This window comes from Aristolochia californica, unplaced genomic scaffold, assembly GCF_029961685.1.
Source record: "Aristolochia californica isolate CCGP_79_NKW_82.1479 unplaced genomic scaffold, dmAriCali1.0.hap1 SCAF_16, whole genome shotgun sequence".
Lineage (NCBI taxonomy): Eukaryota > Viridiplantae > Streptophyta > Magnoliopsida > Piperales > Aristolochiaceae > Aristolochia > Aristolochia californica.
In genome coordinates, this window is record NW_027181837.1 from 2,727,458 (window position 1) to 2,755,214 (window position 27,757).

The window sequence follows — 27,757 nt, forward strand, 5'->3', positions numbered from 1 at the left end:
TGTTTGAGTAGGAATTCCATGTCCGTTACAGGCAAACTCTTCTCTTCAACCTATAATGTTTATTGGGTTTTTCATGAGATCGAAGACTGAAAAAAAACATTCTTCTTTATGTAGAATAACCAACATAAAAACTGGATGTTTAGGGAAGATGAAGAAGAAGGTATTAGGCACCATTTACTGCCATTTTGAGGTAGCTTTCTCACTTTACATCATTCCCTAACATACATTAACGTTGTCCACTTTCACCACTTAGTTCTGCTGTTTTGAGCTACCGGACAAATAGTTTTGGTGCCAAAGACGATGTATCCAATACTGTTATCAGTGCTTGCCACACGGACAATGTAAGGTACAGTCATATCATACTTAAATTGGAGTGTTTCACTATACATTACGGATATTACAAGGGGGGTTATGTTACAAAAAAGCAGCTCGCATTTGGGTAAGAAAATACACAAGTGAGCATTCTCAGGAACGGTGCAGGTAACATGATAATATTTTTGCTCATTTGTCCACAAGATCCCTAGATGATAGCATCAGTGGAATAATGCTAATTCAACCCTGAGCCTCAATAGCATTTGGAGGTAGAGCTTTCCATCTGATTGCATATCTGAGACCTCCACTAGAACTGCAAGATACTCGGGAAGTAATATGATTCACCATCACCTCAGAATCAGACTGCATTCCTTCACACATTCTCTACATCTTCCAGTACCATGTAAAAGCCTCCCTAAGGGTCATTTTCTTTTCATCAACATCGGCATGTCCCACAAAACCCTGGGTTCCTAGGTTCCTGGTTTTAGAAAAAGCAAAACTGAGTGCTCCTCTTAACATGGTAATTGGAAACAAGATGTCTAAAATAACAAGCCAATCCAAACCTGAAAAATCCAAGCAACCTTCTTGCATGCAAGTGTGTCATTGTCATGTTGGAACCATCAGAGTGGAGAGGTCCTGATTCTCCAGCTGGTGTGACCTGACCTCTACTGGCTTCAAGTCTGTGAGAGGAAAGCATCAGTAGGAAGATCCTAACTCACCAGCTAATATGAACACTACCAGCATTTTGCTACTCCATTCAGTGCAATTCTCTACATGGCCCATTATAAAGATCTTTTAGAAGCTAAATTCCCCACTTTCACCAAAGACAGATGCGTTCCTTTTACAAACTATTGTTCTCTCGAGTCTCCTTTATGAAGCACACTCAATGGATCTCCAGGGGAAGCTTCTCCAAGTATAACTTTCATGTACAGGGGTCAAGGACGTCTTGTTTATTATGTACATCAAAAGCTGCCAAATCTTAATTGGATGTTGCCGGAGAGCTCATGCCGAACCCATCATACCCCCAATGCTTAATCTACTATGATCTCACCATGGTAGAAATAGAAAGGAAAAACTGAGATAAAGCAGCACAACTCCAATATAGAAAATTGAGCTTTAATTAGTTGAAGAAGTAAGTGGAGTCAAGTACTCCTTTTAAATCAAAATCTCCTCGCTCAGGCAAGGGAGGAAAGCTCAGCAATGGAAAAGATTTCTGGAAGCTCTCCAATAACTGCATACATGCACAAATGGAAACAGCATATGTTACATAAACAAGGAAAAAATCAGCTACTGGAAGACCAGTCCATGGAAAATTTAATGCACACAATACAAGCCTGCAATGGGCATACAACATTGTCAAGAACACTAGATGGAACTATTGATGATGCAAGGATGTTTTTGCAACAGCATCTTCAATTATTAGAATGACAAAGATAAAAATATAAGATACAGATGCAGAAGTAATTACTTAAAAATAAATATAAGTACAGAAGTTAGAGAACGTTAACCTTCATCATGAAAAAGAACGAGTTAAAGAGACATTTTGCTATGCATAATGAATATATTTGCTCTAGGATCAACCTCTTTTAGTTTCAAAGAAAAAAATGACTTTTTGAAGGAAGAGAATTTACATTCTCTAAAATTGGTTGCTCATAAAGCTCGACAAACTTTTCCCTGAGTATCATGTTCATTTTGTCAACATCACAGGCATGTGTCCAATAAGAATCATGCACTCCTGGTGGGCCAACAAAATCAAAATAACAGGTCAATTCAAACAAAAAAAAAAAAAGTAATGGGAAACAAGAGGCATTAAAATCAAAAGATAATCCTTCAACCTGCAAAATTTAAGCCTGCCTTCTGGCAAGCAACTGCCGTCATCATCATGTGGGAACCATCAAGGGAGTGGACGAAATTTGGAGGAAAAGCTGTTCTCTGGCGTTTCACCATCACCTACAGTGGTCAAGAAGCAGAGCAATTGAAACTCAGCAATAAAAAAAAATCCATGTTTCCATCAAATCCCTTCATTTTTGTTTCATAAATCTCTTCAGTTTTTACCAACCAAATATAGGCCTTCTAGAACTAGCAGGCAACAGATCCAAAGGAAAAAGAGCATAAACAACTAGAGTAAAAGAAAATATACCTTGTCTGTCTCCCGTCGCAAGCTCAAAATCTGAAGAGACGTTTTAATCTGCAGCAAGAATGAGCAGAACTCACAGACATGAGATTAAGCATTTGGGACCAAGCATAAATTCTTCCTAAGAAGAAGGAAAGAAAGTAACATAGAAACAGTCTTCTCATGTTGTCAAAGGACTTACCTGATGCCTTCCTAGAGCTCGGTATGGTTGGACCACTGGAAGCCCAAGTGGTGTAGTCCATCTCACAGGTTGATTTTCTGAAGCAATCATCTGTTCATGATTTTAGTAACTATAACAGCCTTTTCAGTGGTCCACTTACTCAAACTAGAACTGTTAAATCTACTGGAAGTGTATTTTGGTTATTTCATAATATTCTGTTTGTATCTAGAATAGTTCAATAGTTTCAGGAAGTTTAGACATGCCTATGGTCCAATTTTCATAATTTTTGGAGATGTAAGGTGTTAAGAGGGGTAGAGGAGTCTTTTCCTCTACAACTCACTTAAGTTAATATAAAGGGGTAGGGGGGACTCGTGCCTCACCCTAATCTAGAACTTTTTCTTCTCCAAAAAGGCTGCCACCACCTCCTCTCTTCTTCTTCTCTCTCTCAGCCTATTTCTCCTTCTAGTAGGCCATCCTCTTCAAAAATGGCAAGAATCTGTAGTAGAATGCTCCCAGCAATGATCCACTGCTCTAATACCATGTAAAAATCAAGATTTGGGTGAAGGAAGAGGAAAAAATAGAGAGGAAAAGGACCAAAGAGAAGAAGAACTTCCTTAAGAGCCTGAATGGCTTCATTGGGAACTGTGCACGAATTCCCAAACTTCTTAAATAAGTATTTTGAGTTATAAATTACAAAATTGCCCCTGTACACTGAATAAACCTTAATCTTCTTATATCTCCCTAACTAAACATCCTATGTCATGAAAATTTAACCATTGATATAATTTAACATGCATAATAAGATTACAAAAAGAAAATTAACCACTAAAGTGGTAAAATGACCAAAATACCCCTGCACGTATTTTCTAACACTTCGTTATGAGCAAAGTGAATAACTTCGGGATAAGACTAGGGGTGGCTTCGAACCAAGCCGGTTCGCGAGCGGCTCGAGCTTGACTGAATCAAGGTTCGGCTCGAAAGCTCGCGAGCCGGCTCGTGAACGGGCTGAGTCAGGACTGGGAGTGAGAGCGAGGGGGGGGAAACTCTTCCTCCGCTCGTCACCGTCGAGCCCCTCCTGTCCGCTGTTGTCGCCGCCTCTGTTGCTGTCGGTTCGATTTCTTCCTCCCCTCGTATGCCTTCGCCTCTGTTTCCGTTGTAGCCATCATCCTCGACGACAGGTCCTCGCCAACGCCGCTAACCCCCTTCCCTCTGTGTCGTCTCGGCGGAAAACCAGAGATACCTAAATTAAGCGGAAACATAAGTCCCCCCCCCCCCCCCCCCCCCCCTCCGCGCGCAAAAACTCTCCTTCCTCATGGCTCTTGAAGAAATTGAAAATACATTTTAGTAGAAATAAGTTTCTAGAGACTATTAGTGTCTTATGTTTTTTGTAAACATTTTTCTAATTGAAAACTCTTATTAAAAAAATCATATAAATTTCTAAGTAAGATTTTCCTACCAAGATGGAGTAGAAAGTCGTATAGAAATTTTTTGAATAAGTATTTGACAGTTGATGCTGTAATGTTTTTAACATGAGGCAATTTTCATAGCAATTTTGTGTTTGACATTTTATTTGATTAAAAATTTATCGATAAGTATAGTAATATATTAGATTGATTATTAATTTTTATTTATTTCCCTAGAAGAGGCAATAAGAGGTCCATTTAACTTTCCTAAGAAAATTTTAAAATATTTCTTGCAATTTTCTAACAAGTCACTAATAGTAATAGGATTTTATTTAAAGGTTTTTTTGGAAATATGTAGGGTTTAGGGTTTAGGGGCACTAAGGAGGCCATAGTAAATTTATGGCCAGATTCAAAAATTGCAAAATAAGCTAGATAACATTTGGAGTAAAAAAGATTAATATTGGTGCGTTCTAATCTATTATTGAAATTCAATCCTGAACCTCCCCTATTATTTAAAATGTATGCATAATTTTATATATAATTTATTTGACATATGTTTTATATAGAGTATTAAATGTAGGTTAAGCTCGAACTCGGTTAAAATTATTAGGCTCAAGTTTGATTACAATTTTAGGCTCGACGCTAGGGTCAGCTCGAGCTCGAGTTCGAAATATTTAAATCAAGCTCGGCTTGAACAAGGTTCGGACTCAACTAGATTCGATGCCACCCTTATGCCCAACTTTAAGTAGAGGTCATTCCCAATTTTATGTAAAATGTATGCATAATTTTATATAAAATTTATTTGACGTGTATTTTTTAAAAAGTTTTAAATGTATGTTGGAGCACGAACTCTAGACATGTATTTTTTAAAAAGTTTTAAATGAATGTTGAAGCTCGAGCTCGATAACAATTTTAGGCTCGAGCCGAGTTCGAAATATTTAAATCAAGCACGGCTCAAACATAGGTAGGTTCGGGCTCGACTCGATGCCATCCCTAGATAAGACTATTGTTGGAAGATACGGTAGACTGCCATTTTATACGGGAAGATCCTATACACCATATGTAGCAACCTGAGCATTCATGATGTTCTCTCACTTCCAGCTTGAGGGGGAGTGTTGGAAGATGGGCCCAAGCTCACACGACCAAGGAAGGCTCACACATCCAAGTGTGTGGAAGATGGGCCCAAACCCACAAGATCAAGGAAGGCCCACACACAAAAGAGATGGAAGATGGGCTCAAGCCCACAGACGAAGGAGAAGGCTCACAAGCTCACACAATGATGGCAGGATGGTAAATAGAAAGTCATCTCATAAAGACGGCATTGATGTAATTAGTTTAGGTTTTAGGGGTATTATTGTAATCTTATTAATCTATAAATTGAGCTTCAGGGGGAACGTTAGGAAACAAGTCTATAACCTCTTTCTTCCTCCTGTTTTCTCCCAATGAGTCCCTCTCTTTTTTTCTCCATGAGCTAAATCAATAGAATCCTGAAAATCAACAACTATTTTAAATATTAGTTGGGAGGTTGATGTATGCAACTATGACAAGACAAGATATGTCTTTCCCAGTTAGTGTGGTAAGCCAATTCATGGAACGCCCATGCAAGGTTCACTTAGAAGCGACACAGAGAATATTGTGGCACTTTTAGGGCGTCAGTTGGAAAAAGATTATTTTTAGGTTCCCTAATCATATGAAAATAGAAGCTTTCTCAAATTTTGACTATATAGGCTCTAGGTTTGATAGAAAGTCTACTATTGGTTACTGTGTTTTTGTGGGAGGTAACCTAGTCAACTGGAAGAGCAAGAAACAAATGTAGTAGCCTGGTCAAGTGATGAAATAAAGTGGGTAAGATCAGTGTTGCAAGTGCTGGATTTACAGGTCCATGTACCGATGACAATGTATTGTGATAATAAGGATGTCATTTTTATTGCTAGTAACACAGTGCTTCATGAGAGAACTAAATATATTGAGGTGGATTGTCATTTCGTTCGAGATGCAATAATGAAGAAGGAAGTTAATACTCCCTATATCCAATCAGGTGATCAGCTTGGTGATGTCTTCACTAAAGCTTTAGGTAGGTGAGAGTTTGGGACTTTCTATTACAAGTTAGGACTAGTTGATATATGTGCACCAGTTTGAGGGAGAGTGTTAAATGTACTAGAAGTGTATTTTGGTCATTTCACAATATTTGGATTGTATCTGGAATAGTGTCATTAGTTTCATGAAGTTTAGAAGTGCCAATGGTCCAATTTTCATAATTTTTGGACTTGTATATATGGAAATATAAAGTGCACATGTTAGCAGGGTAAATGAGACTTTTCCTCTACAACTCATTTAAGTTAATATAAAGGGTTAGAGAGGCTAATGCTTCACTCTAATCCAGAACTAGCTCTTCTCCAAAAAGGCTGCCACCACCTCCTCTCTTCTTCTTTTCTCTCTCAACCCTATTTCTCTCTATAACCTACTTTTTCTATCTTTCACTAGTTCAGATATATGCTGTATGATATTATCACAGCCTTTCTGATTCTGAACCCACTCACTGAAAATAGAACTTTTTGACTTAGAGACAACCTATTTTTCTCTCAACTTCTCTCAGCCAGTTCTTCCCTCTACGTTTTCTCTAAATTATATCTTTCAATATAAAAGAAAAGGTTAGTTCAAACCTGTTGTTAATTACATGTTCAAATAACCTCTTTTTAATTTATTTATTTTGAAATGGTGAGCAGCTTTTAATAACTGATGAATAACATATTCCACTTCACATAACCTTATTAACCATTCAGTCTCTTAAGTTGGTCTCCAGAGACAATTCATGTCTGACAAATAAGATTCTAACCTTAAGTTTGACATCTCATTTACAATTCAATCTCTCAGATGGTCTCTAGAGACAATTCAGGTCTGACACATAAGATTCTAACCTTAAGTTGGATAAATACGGATCTAGGTCTTTATAGGTCTTTCCTATGTTATTGCATCAATGCTTGTATCCTACACGAAAGAAAACCAGTAGTTAGATGTGATGATCTCCTTGTAGATATGTTATGTTCTCAGGAAAGAGTGGTGGTTTTTTATGTTAAAGATCTTAGCAATGTGACAGTGGTGGTGGCATTGTCTGTGATATATTTTTTTCAATTCCAAGCTATTTACATATCAACCCCATTTCTTCTTAAATAACCTAGAAGTACATCAACATGAATAACCTAGGCACATTAGCATTTCAAGACTACACACGGATGTACATCACCTCTTTATATAACATATATATTACCTTCGCACAGTCACCAAGCCAGCTCATTATATCTCTTGCAGCTTGAAACATCTCTCCTAGAGCAGTTAATGTAACCTGTACATAAATATATAACAGTAACATTACGACAATATTACCAACCTTCAGAACAGAAATTTTATTAGCACCTGTTATTTGAGAATATTTGGTAGAGTATTCCACCATCCCAAGTGCATGAAATAACTGGGAGAACATGAAAGGTAGAAAGAGGCAAGCTTACTTTAGCTGCATAGCAAGAAGCAGCAAACCGCTCCTTGTCATCGGATATGGCATTACGCTCAGTTAGCCTTTTCTTAATTTGGTCACGAGCACCTATATAGGTCACGCCATATACTGAAGTCATCACAGTCTGCTTCACCAGCTTTCTGTCCACCTGGAACCATCCAACCTAACTCAATCAGATTTTTTTTCTTATTCTTGGTTTTTCTCTTCTGCTTTCTTCTTTTATTTCACTCTCTCCTAATTGTCAGAACTATCCACTAAAGAGTAAAAATGTGGTGCAGAAGTATCACATCAAACATAATTGAATGGTAACAAATCTTGATTAAAGCTCACCTTAGGAGCAATGCAGTAAAATAAAGGAGAAATATGGTAAATATGCTCTGTGCAGTCTAATTTACTCCCAGAAAAGGTGCATAGATGAGTGCCTCAGGAAACATAACCAACCTCCTTGACAAGAAGCCTAGCTAGCCTTGCTTTGGGATCCATCTCAGGGTCCTTAGCTGCATCACGCTTCATGATTTCAAGGACCCTATACAGAACAACTATCATCTTTATTAGTCTCTGGAATTAATGAAAGCAAAAAGGAACACTTGAAAGCCAGGGTGCTGACAAAAAGGTTTCTCACTTCACATGCACCAACAACAAATATACCTTATAACAGTAAGTATGAAGATTGAGTTTCCTACAGATTTTCCATTTTTATTTTCATTATGTTTTTTTGTTGCTTTTGCATAATGTTTGTACACACAACTTTCGGTATATAAATTTTTTCAAAGGAAGAAATTTCCAAAAGCAACTTCCAGCGATTGGCAACATAACAGAGCACCCCCACCACCAAGAGGGGGCCAGAGACATACATCAGACCTGGAGGTTGGTTAACATACTACAAGTCTTCAAGCCCTATAGAAAAGAAAATACCTTGTTGCAATTCCTGAGTAAACATCTGCAGGCTTTGCCCCCCCAACAAGGTTCACAGCAGCTGCCCCCAACTGAATGAAAACAAATACAATGTAGTAGAAAGTCAACAAAACAAAGAGTTGACAATGATGAAGCTCTGGGGTACTTCATGTTAGAGAGAGTCATCGTAAAGATTCCATCCATCAATCTTTTTTTTCCTTTTAACTAATGCCCATATGAACACAATTCATTATGCTGAGAGTAAATACTCATGAGGCCTACACTCACTGTCAGTAAATGTATTTTCAAAAGACAGGCTTATCCATGCTTAGGAAGCAAAACCCAGCTCATAATAACCCAGGCACCAGACCTCCCAACAATTTAAAAAAAAAAAAAGCAATGTAAAAGAAAGATCATTACCTTGTCTCTCCCAAGGGCCGCATAGTGCTGTAAGCCATTGCATGAACCATCCTAGAAATAAAGAGAGATACTAATAAGTACACTCAGGTCAAAGTTCACACAAGGAGTTTGCAGATTAGGGTCCATCCTTGCATGTTGTACCTAAAGGAGAAGCTCGATAAAGGCACTTCCCACAATGGATTTTTTTTTTTTTTTTGTTGACATGTTGAATTGACAGAAAGGCCCCAACTCCAGAACAAAGATGTGCTTTTTACCAATTACACATATTTGTATTTTTGTGCTTTTTACCAACGACACATATTAGTATTTTTTCTTCCTTACAAAAAATTTATAGAGTTAGCAATTACATACTAAGCAGGCCTCTCATGCGCACCAAATCCACTCTAGAAAGTTAACAATGTTGTCCACAACGAAAGTCACAGATTTTAAGATAATCCACCGCAAAACAAGAAGAGAGAGAGAAAGAACCTGATGCACAGGCATATGTGAAATGGTAGTCTCTGGAGAAGAACTCCTCAAAGCTTCAGCCAGATTAATACAAACTGCCAAACACTGAAATGGGTCTTCGGCACCCAACCACCACCTCCTGCCCTCAAGTGGCCGATCTGCTGAATCAAATATATCATCCAAGTGGTTCTCAGTAAATGCAAGTCTACCATCATATGACAATTTATCCACACCACCAGCATACACGTTTGCCAAATGTATCTTCAACCAGTGTAAACCTGACTTCCCAAGTGGTCGCCCATCTGCAAACTCAAGGATCCCTCTGCATACATCTGAACCAAGATGGTTCAAATAAGGATGCATAGGATATGCCCGACCTCGAAAGTCTACGTTGTGAGGGTAGAAGAAGCCCTCCTCATCCTTCATTTTCCTTGCAACCTATTTTTTCCATGAAAAAATGACTATTAATGTTTCCACTACATGGGTTTGGGGTTCAGGAGGTAAACAGGACATTTATCAGGGACAGACTTCTTACAACAAGTTTAAGTTCTATATCACATCGCTGAGAATGCCTTTCACTGTTTTCTTTGTTCACAGCTTTCACTTTCCATTTCCACTTCCTAATGAGTGCTTCATCTTCTGTGTCTGGCTTCTCTGGAAGAGGAACCTGCAAATGATCAAACTATAGCAGGTGAACCTAACCTTATAAAACTTCATTACATCCAAAATTGTGAGGTCGCACATAGAGGTACATTTGGAAGCATTTATCAACATGTGATTACACTTACATCATCATGATCAACTAAAGAACCAAGACGGCCACCACTAGCCCATATTCTATCTATCACGCCAAGAACTCTTCTATTAACCCTCCATTTGGTATTGCCAAGTGTATCCAGGGCCTGGAATTAACAATGCAGATAAATTGCTAAGCAGCTGAAGGGATAGAAACTATGATAAGGATTATTTCATCAACCAACTTAAAAAGACTTAACATTTACCAGTGAAAATGCTCATGAGATCTGCCCGAAACAGAATTGTAAAATAACAACAATTGGCCACTGCTAAGAGTGCATCTTCCAAGTGTTTCATTAAATTCAAAGTTCAAAGCACATTAATATTAAAGTAACAAACCTCAAAAACAGGTCGCAGCTGCTCCCTTGGAGCTCTTTTTATTGTTTGCCGCTGTTGTCTTGATCCATGTGTCCTCATAACATAAGATGGTAAGAACAAGTGTGCTCCTTTGTCATACCTGTCCCATATGAGAATGTTAGAACAAAGATGGTCAAACGAACACACCACATGCCAATGTCAAAGCATCATAACAAGGCCACAAAACCACCGCTACTAAAGATGACTACTTTGGTAGGTGATCAAACTTATCCCCATCAGTAGGACAGTAGGTTGTCAGTAGAACAAGAGGTTAGCTCCCAAGACAGTGTATGTGGGTGGGTGACACTGTAATTTTTAGGAAAGATACTAAGAAATTAACTCAAGCAACACTTAAATCAACATTTTCAGACCAAAATTATGTGTTTTTCTTTTTCTGTAGGTGGGAATTTCTTGTTCACCAACCATTTGTCTTGGCAAAAGTGCACAAATTTTCCATAGAGCAGAGAATCAAGGTCTGAAAAAATAAATAGTTTCATCCTTTCTATGTCTTTCTTGAATTTTTTGCTTTTTGGAATTGTCATACTCAACATGTCCTCCTCTCAACCTCCTTTTATATTAAACCTTCAGCCCTTCTTACATATTCTTGGTAGTAAAAAGTTATCTGAGAATTAGTTATCCGAGAATGAAAGTTGCTCGAAAGAATAGTCACAAATCAGTTTGGATTTAGCTAGTCATTTTGGGAAAACTCATCAAACTTAACATGGTATTGTAGCAAGTCCAAGCTTATATGTCTTTGTCTAATGGCCCAGGTGTGTTTGTTCTCAACATGTTGGGCCAGGATGTCTATTTAAGTCTAGATGTGAGAGGTGTCAGTAAATCTAGGATCGAGCTCCAAAACACTAGATGCTAAGACAGATTGTGGCTTGCATTTTGAAGGAGCAAAAGATATAATAAAAGAGGTATTGTGTCGCTCCAAAATTGGCATTCTTTGCCAATTTTAAGGGATTGGCAAGGGATTCATACATTCTTTGCTTACAAAAGTGTTAATAAATAAATGGTGGCCAACACTGCTAAAATCCCCCATGTTTATCTTCAATTTGGAGTCCAGAATCAACTGAAACAACTGGCAAGCAACAGAGCACATTACCCAGTCCAGTTAAGTGGTGGAACCAACATAGGCATGTATGGAATCACCATGTGCCTTGCCTAGCAAACAAAAACAAGCATTTAGTATCCAATTGCTGATACAGATATTCTCCAAGAAAGGATAGTTTAAGACAGCTTAATAAAACAGCAGTTATTTTTAAATACGATAAATGGCACTTACAGTTCTATCAAGCCCCTGTACAACTAATGGGTCACATTCAATAATTCCATACCTTCTGTTGGTTTTCCTGCATAGAAAAGAACCATTTGGAGTCGGAAAAAAGAAAGAGAACTGCAGAGACCACTAGTAACTCATGTCACTCACTAAATCACATGATGAGAGAATAATACAAGGGAATAAGAATGAAAGGAAAAGCAAGAATGAGAAACTATTATCCAACTATCAGCTGGAAAATTACCAGAAGTAACAAAAGTTACCATACACTTGAAACTAGCATTATTCCAAAAAAGGAAAACGACATTATCAGATAAGCTATTAAATGAGATAAGTAACTCTTACTGTTGCTCTCTTATGACATTTTTTATTGTGTGCCTAAATGCGGGACGAATATCAGGAGGGCCATCTGGATATGAACCCACTGGAGGTTGCACATAAGCTGTTTGAATCAACAAGTCAATCAGACGGCTGCCAACCTGGAGATAAAGACAGTGATTTAGTTTTTCTTCTGGGTAACAATGTTAAGACAGAGTCAAACCAGTTATAATCTCATCAAATCCATACCTTTGCTTGAGCATCTTGACCCCAAGGCTCTAATGTGTCCTGTTCCTTCACTATTTGTTTGACTTGAACATGTTTTTGTTTTTTTATCAAAGTAGTAACTTTCTTCCTTAGGTGTTGTTGTTCCTTAGAAACAGGTTCAGACTCCTCCTCATCTTTCTTTGTTTTATCATTTTTTTTCTTTGTTTTCTCCAAAAACCTGTAAATCCTTGCCTGAGCCATTTAAAGAATACAATTTCATTCAATACCATAAACTGACTACTCAAAAAACTGATAAAATGTTACCATATGGATCAGATCAAGGTAAAGAAACATTTGCAGTGAATCAAGTGCTCAAAAAATTTAATTTTTTAAGAAATCATGTTCTAAAGAAGAATATTATAGTCCATAGCCTCAAAACTATAAAATTGAAATACTGTTGAAAATAATTATAGAGAATGTCAGCAGCGTCAATTCTCAAATTGAAACCTAGATAGAAGAGAAGTAATCAAAGGAAGTGACAATGAGGAGATATGAAGTAGGAAACCCAAAATAGTGGAGCTAGTAAAATGATAATAATGGTTAACTTGGGTGCTTAATGCACATTTTGATGGGAATGGACCTATCAACAGTCACAGAACAAGGACTTTACTGCCAATTAGGCAATAAATAATTAGTCAAACTAGATAATTCTGACTACCCACTCAATGAAGTGCAAAACGATACTTTCAGAAAAGTAGACACCAGCAAATATTCAGATTAATGACATAAACACAGACAACCCTGACAGCAGAGTACCTAATATTTCGAAAAGCACAAAGTGAGCTTGTCTATAGACACCATAAATGCCTTCTCATATCTCTTATAATTGGGAATTACCATAACACTCCAATTAACAATAATATGAATATACTGATATCAAGTTTGAAACTTCTAACCAAATTACTTAAAGAGCATGAATCAACGACAGTATCTGCATGAAATGGCCAACAACAAAGCAATAGAAATAGTATCATGGAGGAACTCACCTCCTGCTCAATGGCCTCACCAATTTGACAAGCTGCTTGGACTACTCTAGCAGATCCATGTTCCCCACCAGTCATTAGCAACCCCGTCAGTTTATGCATTGTTATAACCGACATCATATCAGCTGGTAGTTGTTCAAGATACGGCGCATGACCTGACTTAGTCTTAACCTTGCTACACAACTGTTGCTCGGCAGTTATTGCATCCCTTAGAGGCTCAAACCAACCAAGGAACAACGACTTCATGTATGGCAAATTGGGCGCCAACTTCCGCTCACACATATCATCCAAAAGCTCTTTATATTCCTCAGCCGAACGTTCCCACGCTTCCGTCTCAATCTTTATCTGCCTTCTCCTTAGTGCAAAATATTTTGTTTCATTCATACCTCCCAAACTTTTTTCTGGCTTCTTTTTCGTATCATGATCCTGGACTTGTCCACCTCTGCTTATCTCCTCCAATAACCCTTGCATCTCTTCAATCACCGAGACTTCTTCCTCTGACGACAACGTCTCAGCCTCAGCCGCAGCAACGCTTGCTACACTTTTCACTAAATTTAATCGAGAACCATTCGAATTAGCTAATTTTTCCAAACCAGTTAACGTCACGCTCAACTCCCCTCCCAGCGGAAGAGACGACCCTTGTCTGCAAAAATCAGTTTGACCCAATTCCATTTTGAAGGCATTCTTCAGCCCAGTCGGTTCTCCTTGCTCTGCTAAAACGGAATTTTGAGACGAACCGAGAAAACTACGGGTAGGTAGGCAAAATGAATCGCCTGTGAACCTTATCTTCCTCAGAGACGCTCTTTTTAAAGCGTTCCGCAACATTCCTTTGGGTTTTTTAAAAGGGTCAGAGTAAAACCCTCCAGGGCGTTGGACTTGAACCAGACGACCAGGCTTTATGCTGCAATTTGCCGGTGGCAGAGAGATATTAAAGTACATAAAAAAGTTCTCTTTGGGTACAGAAGTAAGCCGGAAAAACGAGAGAGAGTCGGAGGTGAGAAGCAGGTAACGAAACTAAAGAACCTGCTACGAGATTCAATGACAATGGAAACTAGAAGAGGATCAGATTCTAATGGGAAAACCGGTAGCCGCCGTAGGTCCTGCTGTTTCTACCCTTGTGTTTTTTCTTTTTCCTTCTCTTCCCGGCAAACGCTTAAACCTCGCTTAAACCACCTTCACTCATGGGTGGCGTCGCGATCCAGAGATCTTTTGACCGGCTTAAATTGAGGCAGATGTTCATCTAACGGTGGCACAACAAAGTTACTAAAAACAATCAACGGTAATATTAACTGCCTACTAGACTGTACAAATTTGAAGATGCATTTCAAGAGACTTATATTTACTGATTTGTCTACATACTAGAAATGAAATAAAAGCCCAGAAAATTTTTTATAATATATATAGTAATTTTAAAATAATTTTTATTTATTATATGGAAATTATTGCATAAAAAATAGATAAATAAAAATAAAAAATCGTAATATTTTTCCTATTAAAGATATATATAAAAAATCTTACTCATATATGTAATTAGGTAATTTTAACTATTTAATATTTTCTTATTCTATACTTGTTTACCTGATCATCGATTATGTATAGATATTATTATAATTGTTACATACCCATGTGGGGAAGACCTCATTATACATGTTATTATATGGTTTTATATTTCATTTAGACATTATAAGTATGAAGTAATATTTCCAATAAAAATTTAAATAAAATTATCTATTTTATTATAATTATGTCTTATTTTACATTTAATTACTAATAAACGGAATTAGAATACTTAAAAAAAATAATCGGACGGAACAAATATGAAAAATTGGAATAATAAACCTTAAAATAGAAATACTTGACCCCATAAGTTTTTATGCTTTCACTAACTATTTTTTGAAATAATACTGGTCAAATTCTCATTTTCTTTTCTTTCACGGGACCCCTATAAGATCTTCTTCCCATAAATTCATTCTCATGTCAGATATAAAAAGGTATCATGCAACTCAATACACACTATGTCATGTCTTTGACAGGCAGATTAGTTCTTAAGGTGAGGGGCAGTGCAAGTAGATTTTGAAACTATAATAATGGAATAACAAGTGAAGGAGAAGGCAATAACAACATACATATTCCACATATATCTTGTCTTTTGAAGGGAGGGATGGCAACCAGTCCATCTAGATCGATTCCTATGGAACCAAATTAGAGAAATATATATAGCTACCTACATAGAATGCTTGTCCCAACCCAAAACACAGGATTTCATGTCTTTAGCAGAAGGATTACTTCTTAAGGTGAGGGAAACATTGGCCCAAGTCATTCTTTGGGTGCCGTGCTTCAGCATGCTCCTTGCACTTGGCTTCGGATGTTGTACAGATGAATGTCTGCATGCACACCTTACACTGCATCCAATAATAAAATAGAGCCACAACATGAGAGAAAATCAAGGAAGAACACCCTCAGACAAGATACTGCTGCAAGTCTACTTCAATGATTACATCAAAACAAAACAGCTCCTAGCACTTAAAGGTATCTGCGGGTGCCTGTCTGCTTGTGGGTGCGTCGGCTGGTGAGGTGGGCATGGTCCGCTGTGGCTTAAATTAGAGATTTTTGTGATAGAGTGGATCAGAACAAAAAGCAATACCAATAAACAGGTCATGACATTTCGAAGCATTAGAGAACCTCTAGTTCACATCTGCAAGAACTGAGAATCCAATTATCATGAAAGAGATGGACACTGCAACATAGACAAATCCCTGCAGGGTTATCCGTTACTGAGAAGTGGATCAAATTAACTACACGGCCGACCAAGATCATCAAATCACAAAAACTGTTCTCTAATGACTCTTCTCTAGAACTAAACGATCTCCAATCACCTACTGTCAGCAATAATTTGGCCTCTCCTCCTGGCCTATTTAAATCATCTCCAGTCCCATACTCTCAAGATAAATTTAAATGAGCATCCTAAAGTCCATATGTCAGAATGTGAAAAAGAGGATATTTTATCCAAGCACAGAGAAGACATTAACAGCAGTAGGGTTCCTCAAATCAAAAGTATAACTAATAGTATAATACAAAATGAGATGATTGAACCTTTGGCTCAATGGCCACCAGGGGAATTCCTAGTATACGTCTTGGGTAAAAGTCTCAGCAGAGGAAAGGGGGGAATAGCACACGTGAGTAATCTACATAAAAAAAGAAGAAGAAGTAATAATCAAAATAATATAAATGAGATTGTAATGACATGTTCAATGGTTTAATCCCTTTGTTTCCACAGATGATGGTTAATCCTCCAATATGAGGAAAGAACAGGGAAGAAGAAGAGAAGACCAAGAAGAACATGATAATGAAACCAGGGCTAAAATGAGCCCCATTCTGCACCAAAGAAGTAAGAGAATTACAATTTTTTGGTAGTAGACTTACATCATCTTTGGCAAAGCAGATGAAGGGCATTCAGCTAGTTATCAAGTGGGACTTAACAACACGGGACTTCCTATTACAAGTAGTGGTGAGAATATCAAGGTAAGTCACTCCCAACAGTTTCTGCCTTTTGACTTAAAACAATGTAGTTGGCAACCAGGTATAGTCAACATCAGCGAGCCTTGAAAATGTGGTTGATTAAGGAGGATAAACCAATATGGCCATATAAAAACCCTAACAAAAATAACTTATCGGACAGCAAAAAAGTCTTTGACTGTAAAAAATACAATAATCAGAAAAAAAATAGGAAAAAGAAAAAGCACTATCCTTTAAGGTAGGCCTCTTCTTTCCTATGCATATCAATATTTCCTGCTTGGAAGGAACTCCTGCCTAGGAATCTGACACCCCTGCCCACCTTTTTCTTCACCCTTTTCTTTTCATGTTTAAACAGAAAACATTTACAGGTGGGATGCCTTCTCCAAGCTGAGCATTCTGGGTGAGAAATGGATAGAGGGGTAATTCCACCTCAAGAGCTCCCCCGGTCCATAAAAAAAGAATAGATATGGATACAACAAAAGATAGTTTAGATGAACACTTAAGGATGCCAAGTCAAGGATAGCCCCCATACTTTGATCAGATAACCAAAGAAAGGCAAATGTTAAACTGATACATGCTAAGAACTCAAAATGATTCATGTGAAAAGACAAGTGAGTATGATGCAAATTTCACATGCTTGGGGGTGGATGAGTGGTACTGAGACTTCACTCAAATTTGGTCTCATTTCCAAATTAAAATTCTACACAAAGTCTTGAAGAGGCAATAGAGACATAGAAAACAAGGAGATCTTTTTTGTTGTAAAAGACACGATTTACAAACAAAAACACATTCCTCACCTTTTCTTCTTTTTTTTTGAAATAGACATTCGCAACCTTTTCATAACACTAAAAATCTGAAAAGTTTTGATGCAACAAGTGATGAATAAGAGGATCATGGGAGAGATCATTTTTTATATCTTGATTTGACATATTGACAACGGACTATGATATGAATATGTTTCAAATATTATCACAGCATGATATCTGAAGAGGAAAGGTGCCTTTTAAGCACATTCACCATAGAGTGCCAATGCTGTCGAAGGGTGAATCCAAGGGATCATAATTGAAATACTATATTATAAAACTGTTGGAGCCAACCAAAGGTATGGGAATCAGGTTAGGCTGCCTAGCTTTCTGTGTGCCATTAGTTCTAGAGATTTTGACATATCGGCCGGGTATAATCACTGCAAACCTTAAATGGAAAGACCAATGAAAAGGGCTACACCATGCTAGGGTGAGAGTTGTTAAAAAGGTGGAAATGGCTAACTGATCCCAAGGAAAGTTGCCATAGAATAGTCTACCATGTCCTTGAGGGGGCTACCTATGCCAAAGAGGAAGCTATCACAAAAAAGGTTAAAAACGTCACCTGGTCCAATATGAAAAATGTTACAGTAAGCCACCACAATCATCAACACAGAAAGATACAATCATCAACACAGAAAGATGGCCTTTTGTCATGACCCACAGAATGAGCTTTGAGTTGGCTCAGCCTTGTACAACATAGGACTAAACGCCCAGTTATCCATGTTCCATCAACTTAGAAACTTTGAACATATTGACCAAGTACCTAACATGATGTTGATTCATCCAAAGTCCTAAAGATGATCCTTCCAACATGGTGAGATTACTATATGCTTCAGCATATACGATTTGCGTTGTTTATTCCAAGGATGCCCATATCAGTATCGGAAGCCTTAAAATCGAATACAAATATGCCAATACATATCATGTATTATAGCCGCATCAACCACACGTCAGGTAAAACAGATAATATAGAAATTAAACCCAGTAAATAACTAAAGAAAAATCTTGTCTCTTACCTAAAAAAGTTACAAGTATTGCCTGATATTCGACCAGCTCAGAAAAATAGATTTTTCACTCACTGTTCCAAGAGACTGAGAGCAGCAGAGCCAAATGGTCTCATATCTAAATCCCACTTACGTAAACTTCTCTTGGCATCAGAAGTTCATGATTTTACTAAATGACAGAGGATAGCCCTTGGAGAATAATGAAGGAAAACCTTTTTTTAGTATAGCAAGAGTGTGGATGAGGGGTAGCAGTGACCCATAATATGAAATAAATAAAATATTCCACGCCTAAGTAACCAATTTAAGAAAAATTTTATCAAGACTGACGAAAATTGATGGACCTCACTCAACAAAGGACTAGGATGGCATTCACATTACTGCAATAAATGTATTAGCAATAAACCGATGTGTGGAACAAAAAGGAACTGAACAACTCGAGAAGCTCCAGAAATTTCAAAAGCAATCGGAGAAGATCGGACGTGCAAACTGAAGGAAAATCCTCATCACCAAACAAACGAACTAATTACGAAGCGAAGCTAACACACCTATACCCGCTCAAACCCAGTTTATCTCCCCCTTCAAACCCCTAACACCCGTTCTATTAAGCAACCATAAACGAAGAGTAAAAACGTAACAACGGAAACAAGATCTTCAGGGGAAAACAAAAATAATACCTGAATACTCATCGCTTTCTTGTTTGACTCCAGTTGGCTCCCTACAAGAGACGAAAAACCATTAGAATCGAAGGGCAGGGACATTTCACAGAAGGGAAGAAAAACAAGTCAATATCGATCACCTTTTGCAGCTTTTTGTTTCTCCAGGTTCTTTTCGCGGGCCATCTTCGCCTTTTGCCCATTTCCTCCTCCCATCCTGATCTATCGATGAGAAGAAAACCCTTGTTTCTTTCGGGATTATGCTAGGGAAGAGAGGAAGGAAGACTGGAAAAGGAGAGAAGCGATCCGGCAAGCAGACAAAGGAGACCACCAAAATAAAAGGCAAGCTGAATGCCACCGAATCTTACCCATCATATAATGCTATAAAGCACGTTTAATTACTCGGTCACCCTTAACAAATTACAAATTTACATGAGACCCAAAAATACATTCTTATTTCTTACTATACCCTTATAATATACGTATTCACATAATGCTTGGCCAACTTCTGTTATTTCCCCTTAAACCCTAAACCCTAAACCCAACAATCAACTAAAATTGGTAGCACCTCAATTATAACTCGGGACAGGTTTGAATCGGTCCACCTCAGGTTATAGGGTTTGCTGAGTTGAACTCAGAATCTGATTCATACACTTAAAAAGTCTTACCAGACCATGATTCACTAGGCTGATGGCTTGATTTGGGGCGAGTTGGATCAGACTCGTAAATCTGGTTTGTCTAATCCGATATCCGAGTTAATTCGCCCGAGTCATAAGTCAAATTGGCAAGTTGGTAAATTCTTGGCGAGTCGGTAAACCATGGCGTTTACTGGTTGACCTTCGCCGTACAGGTGGCTGTTTGGTCGTACTCGTAGCCACGTGTCAGAGAAACCTAATTTTGATCAGAAATTCACATGTCGCCCGTTTTCTTTCGCTTCAGCCTGCGCCGGTTCCCATACGCGCGGCAATCGCTTTCGCACCTCCGTCCTTGGCTCCTACTCAGTCTCCTCTTTTGTTTCCTTCGTTTTTGTTCCTGCTGACAAACAGAGAGGAGGATGAGCGCCGGTTTCCTTAGAAATGGTGGCAGGGTCTGTTGTCGTTTGGGGGTGTTGTACAGAAATTCGCTTCTTCCCGATTCTTCCCTCCTCGCTAGACAGTCTAGGAGACCTTGCGCTCGGTCTTCAGTTGTGAATGCGAAGTCAGGAAGATGGGAGTTTTCTTCTTCGACTTCTTCCTTTTGTTCGTCGTCTGCGTCGTCTGCGAGGAACGGGTTTGTGAGCTGGTATTTGGGTATGATAGAGTCGCGTCCTGTTCTCACGAAGAGTATCACGGCGGGGATTATCTTTACCGTAGCTGATGTCTCATCTCAGGTAATTCTGAAACTTGTTTTTTATATGTTTGTTCTTGTGCTCTTTCCTCAACTAAGTAGAAGCTTTTGAATTTGGGAAGTCCCAGTGAATAACAAAAGGGGAGGAGGTTGTTTTTAGAACTGCCACTCTGTGGTATAAGATTGACTCGTGACCCATGTGACGATATTTTTAAGGTATCTCTCTTTGGAATAGCACTGATAGCATCTGTTCTTGTGGCGTTGTCTCCGTTTGTCTTCGTGTGGAATTCTGAGTTGTACAATGACTGGTTGATTTTTATTCTTTGATCTTGCCTTTGAGGGTGTTTGTATCTCTCCCCTGTAATGTTATACCCTGCATAAGGCATTCTATTTTTAGATACATCCATTAAGGTTCCTATACCTCAATATGCACACAAACTGGAATGATGACTGATGCAAAGTTATTAATTTAGAAAATAGAAGAGAACCAAGTTAAACAAGAGTAAAGCATCGACACGCAGGAAGAAAACAAGTTTTATGTGGTTTTGCAATGCTTACATCTTAGAGGAGAGCTGGAGAAAACTTTCACTTTTATTGATAGAATACGAGTACCATTGAAGAAAAAAGAAAGTAAGAAATTGCTGATAGTACAAACTCCTTGAGAAAGAGGCTGTTTTTTTCTCCGCTCCCTTACTTTTTCCTTCTTCCCATCTTCTCTTGTCTTCTCCTGCTTTTGTATCATGCAAATAAATTGAGAGCGAGATCTCTCCTCTTGTTTTCAGTTATTTGATTTTATGATGGGGCCGTGAAGCAACTCGCACATTGGAACACTCCCTTTTTAGTAATTAGCTTTGCAAACTGCAACAATTTATTCACCTATTGAAGATTACTTTTGAACAAGCAAATATTCTGTGCTATAGACATCTATATATCGTGATTCATTCTTCAGGTTGTTCTTTTGCCAATATTTTGTCAAAGCTTGTCTACTTATGCTACTTCTTATCATGTTTGTTCTTATTTGCTTAGTTACTTTATTTTATTTAGTGTCATTCACTTCATAAATCTTTCTATCAGATGATTACACTTGACGACTCCAATTCTCTTGACCCAGTAAGAACACTGCGTATGGCTGGATATGGCTTGCTTCTTTCAGGACCCTCGTTGCATGTATGGTTCAATTCCATCTCGAGATTTATACCGAAGCGAGATGTCCTTAATACCATGAAGAAAATATTTATTGGGCAAACTGTTTATGGGCCTTTGATGACAACTACTTTCTTTTCACTGAATGCAGCCCTGCAAGGTAGGGAATGTATTCTCTATCTTTTACTTCATGTTTTTGCGCTTAGTTTTTCCTTTTCCTCTTCCTATATATATATTTACGATGAACATAATGTAAGTACTCGATCTTCCGAGCAAATCAGGATAGGGTGTGGATTGTTCTGTTTCACTAGCTGGGTGCAATATTTCTTGGAACAGGTTCCATAGTTTGTTGCCTATGGATTTTGTGATGGAAACACATATTGGGATAGAAATAATTCTTTAGGGTGGAAGTTCCACCTGATTAGCCTGCTTTGAACTTGAAAAAAACTGGTTACTATGATCTAGGCAATATAATCTACTGCAGGCAAGTGCTTATGCATTTCTCGGGGTCCAAAACTATGACATTTTAGACATTACTTACCATAGGATATCCATTTGATATACTGGTCCAATCAAGAAACATCTAGTTGAAGATGTATGATTTGTGAGATTATAGGAAGATGGTGTATAATTTCAGGTAAAGGAATCTTCAAAAAAGAAAAAAAGAAAAGAAAGCTAAGCTGCAAAATCTAAGGGATGTTTTTCAATAAGATAATTGAGGTCACTGAGACATTCGGTAAAAACTTTTTACTCTACTGACCTGTGCATATTAGTAGCTCATGCCTCTTCTGTACCTTACAAACTCAGATTATCTTCCGAGCAACTAATCCTGAGAAAGATAGAGAATGATGTATAATCTTGAAATATGAGGGTCACTTTCTTTCCCTGATTTTCCTATCTAAAACCCTATGATCAAATATAATTGTTTTCATCTATAAGAGAGATGGATCTGCTTGAGTTTCTTTTAAGGTGTGTCTCTAATGATTAAAAATGAAATTCCAACATTTTAGTTACAGAGTGCTGCATGAATAAAACCTCTAGAAGGGTTATCCACATCTTTGATTTCTGGACACTGACATGGTTATGTGCAGGAAATCCCTGATTTCACATATTTTTCTGGCTGTAAGATTTAGACTACTTGTATTATGTTGGTGCATCAATTTATATTTGTTCTTGTCAAGTGATAGCAAAATGTCTAGTGTGATACCATAGGGAGGGGTTTGAGTGACTCCTGATTAAGAGGCAGTCGTAGATACATCATGGCACTTGTGAACTTATATGTGGTAGAAATTGATAGTCACTTATAGGGTCTTCTCCTATTGATGCTGGTTCCCAAGTTTTCAAGGATAGTGGAACTACAGGAGTTTGGCTCTATGTACCAGTCTGCAATCTTTTCTATGTAGAACATGGTAAAATGCTTTTAATTTCTGTATTGTAAAAATGAGCTTTTTGCAACTTAATAGTTTTAGGGCTGACTAGGCAATTATGAAATAAGATACAATTCAACACTTCTAATGACTGATTCAATGAGTGAGATAACCTTCTTTGTATGGAGATAGCTTGCATTCATTTGCTTAATATCGGTGTCTGTAAGTAACCCAAAAGGGTTGAGCTGTACTTCTTTGGGCTTTACAGTCCAGTGTTCATTAGTTGTATAGTGCTCATTGGTTGGTCACAATGAAAGGACAAAACCTCAATGTCAAGCAGTTCTCATTGCCCTTTCTGACACAAGGTAGAGGTTTTCAGAGGATGCTCCTTTCAGGTTTCAACCAGCCGAAATGTCCTTAACAAGTATTCGGAAAAGGTTCCAGTGACTGGGGATATCATTAAAATATAGAATAAACCAGTTGAAGTTTTATCTTTGTTATTTCTCAGATGGAAAGTTACCTTCTTGGGTTTGAGACTTCTACTTTCTATTTCCTAAGAGGCCCTTCCTAGGAAGAATGTGGTAGATGGACTTTGGAGTCTTGCCCTGAGAGCTTGTAATGGGGCCTTAACTCAAGGGAGTAATTCCTTTAGTAGGTCCGATCAAATGTATGCTTATTTATGCCGTACTTACCAGGGTTTAAGCTCATACTTTTCTTGTCCATCTATAGATCTAACTCATTCCAATGTGGCATAATCATCTCGTCTCAATGAAATGGGTTTTCCTCAAAAGATGGTATCTCATTGACCATGATTTTAAACAATGTTCGAACAGATCAGCTGGACAATATTTTTATTACTGATTCCCATGCTTCTAATGTGTGTTTGAGTATAGGGAAATTAGAGTTCTATTCAGATTATGAGTCCTAGTTAAGATCGACGATAGCATCATGTAAGTTCTTTGAATCTTGTCCAAACTGAGATTTGCATACTTCTGTATTAGTGTTGGGTTGAGAGAGACTACAACCTCTTTCTGAAGTATCTTCTTCATCCTCTTTTCTCTCTTTCCCTGTTTTTCTCTCTTGCCTTACCTCTCTTCCCCACAATGAGACTTTAGAATGTTACAAGGTATCAGCGCAGGTTCTGAAGTCTCTAATCCTACCGTTCATGCTTGAAACCAAAGATGAATCAAGAACTGGAATGTCTGAGGATGTCAGAGAGACCTCCGATGTCAGCCAACACAGATAAGTAGCCCTCCATCTAACATTTTCCTTCTATCTGTGTCCTAAACTCAAGTTCGAGAGGTTTTTAACTGTGATTGGAAGCCAGGCCGAAGATCCGAAAGTCTTGAAGCGGGTTAGAACAGTCACAAACCATATCTCAGCATTACTTCCTGCATACCAAAGTATGGGCTTGCTGGTATTCACTGCTGCTTACAACAACATAACTAGGCCCAAATTTGTATATCATTCACACCATCTATTGCTAGATGAAATGATCCAGTCTCCTTTGAAGTTTTTATTGATCTGCTTCTAGCTAGGGAAATCCATTTTGATCAAGTCCATTCACATACCCGTTACATGAGCCAGCACGTTGGTTTCTAATGCACTCTCAGTTTGTCAAGTTGTCTCGCTGTTGGAGAAGTCTTAGCTACTCTTCACTTATTTACACGTGAGTCCTGCATGCCAATTGTTTCAAAAGAGGTGAATTTTGTTTGGAAAAGTGCCCAAATTTATGGAACAATTGGGCAGCAAATATATCCATATCAGATCATTTAACATTTCGTTTGACAGTTATCCAAGTTATTATGTAAATCAATTGTTGTCTTAGTAAGATTTGTCTGCCAGTGAACAGGGCTGTCTGGTTTCAGCTTATTACAAAATGTACATAATAAAATGTTTCTTCTTTGTTTGATGAACTCATGGCAACCTGCCCTCATCTTCTGCTCTGTTCTTACTGAAGCAAAAACTAGCAGACTGTTGTCCAAGTGGGGTAGATCCAATATTGTCAGAAATGAACTAGGTTGGTTGGTTGAAGAGGTTCAATTGGAACTCATCCATTATTTGGTTCTGAAAATGAAATATCTTGGGCAGGGAAAAAACCCACTAACCCAGCTGGCTGGTGCAGGTAGGCCAGTCTCTCCCTTTTCTTGCTCCTGTTCTACAGGACAGCAGGGAGGAAGGGGCCTCTCCATTAGCATATGACAAGACAGTGTGGGTGCCACCCCCTCCACCCTCCATCTGTATTTGTTTTTTTGTTTTTTTTTAAAGATTTGATTCTTTGTTGGGATGCCATCTTAAAGCATTTTCTAGGTTCTACTGCTATTGAGGTAGATTTGGCTGCTGTTCTGGGGCCAGTCTGCTTTTGACAAAATTTGGTTAGATCAGTATTAAAAATTAATGACTCCTTCATGCTTTGTTATCATTTTATTTGGATTTTCAGAAACTAAAACAGGATTTTTTCCCCACATATATGCTTTAATTTTGTTGATAAAAATTTCTCTGTCATTTCCACAGTACTTAATGTGTAAATATGAACACAGGTGAAACTGGAGCTGAGATTATTTCCAGGTTGAAGCGTGATCTAATCCCTACCTTCAAAAGCGGGCTTGCGTACTGGCCTTTATGTGATTTCATCACTTTCAAATTCATTCCAGTGCGTCTACAGGTAATCTCATTTTGTTATCAAACACCGGTTCTAGTTTTTTTCTCAGTGATTCATTTATGCCCTCTTGACTGATGTTTCTCTCCCAATCATGCAGCCGTTGATAAGCAACTCGTTTTCGTATCTTTGGACCATCTACATCACGTACATGGCCAGTTTAAAGAAAGCCAGCGACGAAAGTTTACCAGCTGAATTATGATCCGTCATCACGGATTCTTGTCACCAAAAGTTGGGTTTTGCGTACCATTTTTGCAGGGACACGGAGGCCAGATTTGATTCTTCAGATCTTAGGATTTTTTTTTCTACGCCGTTTCGTATCAGACTTGATTTTGATTAGACAGGAAGGAAGAAGATTGTAATCGGACAGTTTCATCGAACGGTGATCAATATAGCATGAATTTAATGAAATTTCATTTAGAGATCAATATTTGATGTAATATAATTATGATATTAACTATTTTACTGTTATCATATTAATCACAAAAAATTATAGGTAAATAACAATTGAACGTTTATAAAGTTTGCCATAACGAGTGACAAAAGGGTTGAAATATGCGAAACGGTTATCTTTTAATCTTGATTAACGGTTATTTTAGTTTTCGATCATAATCGCGATAATCTTTTTGAATGTTTTGTACCAAATGATTTTTTATAGTGGATCATTCGTAAAGATCGGATAGTATGTTTTATGACAACTTTTTTGTATGTTTTGTACCAAATGGTTTTTTATAGTGGATCATCCCTATAGATCAGACAGTATGTTTTACGATAGTTTTTTTGCATGTTTTCTACCAAATGATTTTTTATAGTGGATCATCTGTAAAAATAAGACAGTATATTTTACGACAGCCTTTTTGCATGTTTTGTACCAAATAGTTTTTTATAGTGGATCATCCGTAAAGATCAGACAGTATGTTTTACGATAGCTTTTTTTATAGTGGATCATCTGTAAAGATAAGACAGTATGTTTTACGATAGCTTTTTTGTATGTTTTGTACCAAATGGTTTTTTTATAGTGGATCATCATCTGTAAAGATCGGACAATATGTTTTACATGGTTTTTTTTTTATTGGCTTAGTCATGAGTGATAAATTTAATTAATATGAAAATATTTTAATTAATAAACCTTAATCCCTATAATATATGGAATGTAAGATTAGTTGAAAATTTAATATATTATTTTTATCAATATTATCAGATAAATCATCCAAGACTAAAAAGCACAAATATAAATAGAAGTTTAATGTATAATATTATTATTTTATTATTATAATAATTTATAATAAAAATATAAGTGTAATAAAAGGGTTAAAAATTTACAAACTTAAGTATAAAAATTTTAAAAAAAATTAAGAAAAAATTATTTTATCGTACCCAACTCGTCCGCCTTATCCTAGTCCAGCTAAAGATCAAATTACGTCACTATTTTTAGGTGAAAATTTCTCCTCTGAAATCTGGATTATGTTGGGAAGACATCAAAGTAATAAGGATATATTTTTGTCAAAGTGGTTCTATCCATTCTTGTAGGTGGTAGTTTTCTGCACTTAACAAACTAGTCGTGTAGGTGGCATTAGCCAACATCTTGACATCGGGAGTTCTGGGGCACGCTACGTCCCGCGTTCGAATACAATCCAACAGATCGATCTGTTAGGTGCAGAAAGTTACTGCCTACAAGAGTGGACGGAACCACTCTAACAATTTTTTCATAACGTAATGCTAGGTTTAAGGTTTAAGATATATATTTTTAAAACCCTAATGTTACGTACTGACTAGGTAGGCTAAAAGATATATAAAATGGTTAGGTACTAAGACATGGCTTATCCAATACGAAAAACTATTTGGTGCGAAACATGCATCAACCATTTCATCTTGATCATTCAACTGAGATAATTGTTTCACGGATGACTGAGATAGCCGTTGATCGAACAGTTTGAACATAGTGTTTAGTATGTTTTACACCAAATTGTTTTTCGTATTTAGATCATTTATCGAAATATATA

The 27,757-nt window shown here is 37.6% G+C and overlaps 3 protein-coding genes across 3 annotated transcripts; 1 reads left to right on the forward strand and 2 right to left on the reverse strand.

Moving 5' to 3' along the window:
- Window positions 1-266: 266 nt before the first annotated feature.
- On the reverse strand, window positions 267-14,404 carry LOC137952979 (DNA-directed RNA polymerase 2B, chloroplastic/mitochondrial-like). Its single transcript, XM_068800132.1, has 20 exons — window positions 13,287-14,404; window positions 12,283-12,492; window positions 12,061-12,194; window positions 11,722-11,788; window positions 11,542-11,600; window positions 10,416-10,533; window positions 10,070-10,183; window positions 9,817-9,948; window positions 9,303-9,719; window positions 8,835-8,885; window positions 8,436-8,506; window positions 7,962-8,046; window positions 7,516-7,668; window positions 7,278-7,352; window positions 2,628-2,717; window positions 2,453-2,500; window positions 2,148-2,262; window positions 1,944-2,047; window positions 876-1,543; window positions 267-790 (listed from the first exon to the last, which is right to left on the reverse strand). The coding sequence occupies exons 1-19, from the start codon at window positions 14,220-14,222 to the stop codon at window positions 1,433-1,435; spliced, it is 3,090 nt and encodes a 1,029-aa protein (XP_068656233.1). The 5' UTR covers window positions 14,223-14,404; the 3' UTR covers window positions 267-790; window positions 876-1,432.
- Window positions 14,405-15,344: 940 nt separating this feature from the next.
- Window positions 15,345-19,600, reverse strand: LOC137953925 (uncharacterized protein At2g23090-like). Its single transcript, XM_068801485.1, has 3 exons — window positions 19,403-19,600; window positions 19,281-19,321; window positions 15,345-15,685 (listed from the first exon to the last, which is right to left on the reverse strand). The coding sequence occupies exons 1-3, from the start codon at window positions 19,473-19,475 to the stop codon at window positions 15,566-15,568; spliced, it is 234 nt and encodes a 77-aa protein (XP_068657586.1). The 5' UTR covers window positions 19,476-19,600; the 3' UTR covers window positions 15,345-15,565.
- Window positions 19,601-20,229: 629 nt separating this feature from the next.
- LOC137953662 (uncharacterized) lies at window positions 20,230-26,174 on the forward strand. Its single transcript, XM_068801120.1, has 4 exons — window positions 20,230-20,628; window positions 21,660-21,888; window positions 25,636-25,760; window positions 25,855-26,174. Exons 1-4 carry the CDS (start codon window positions 20,314-20,316, stop codon window positions 25,954-25,956), a joined length of 771 nt encoding a protein of 256 aa, XP_068657221.1. The 5' UTR covers window positions 20,230-20,313; the 3' UTR covers window positions 25,957-26,174.
- The last annotated feature ends 1,583 nt before the right edge of the window (window positions 26,175-27,757 follow it).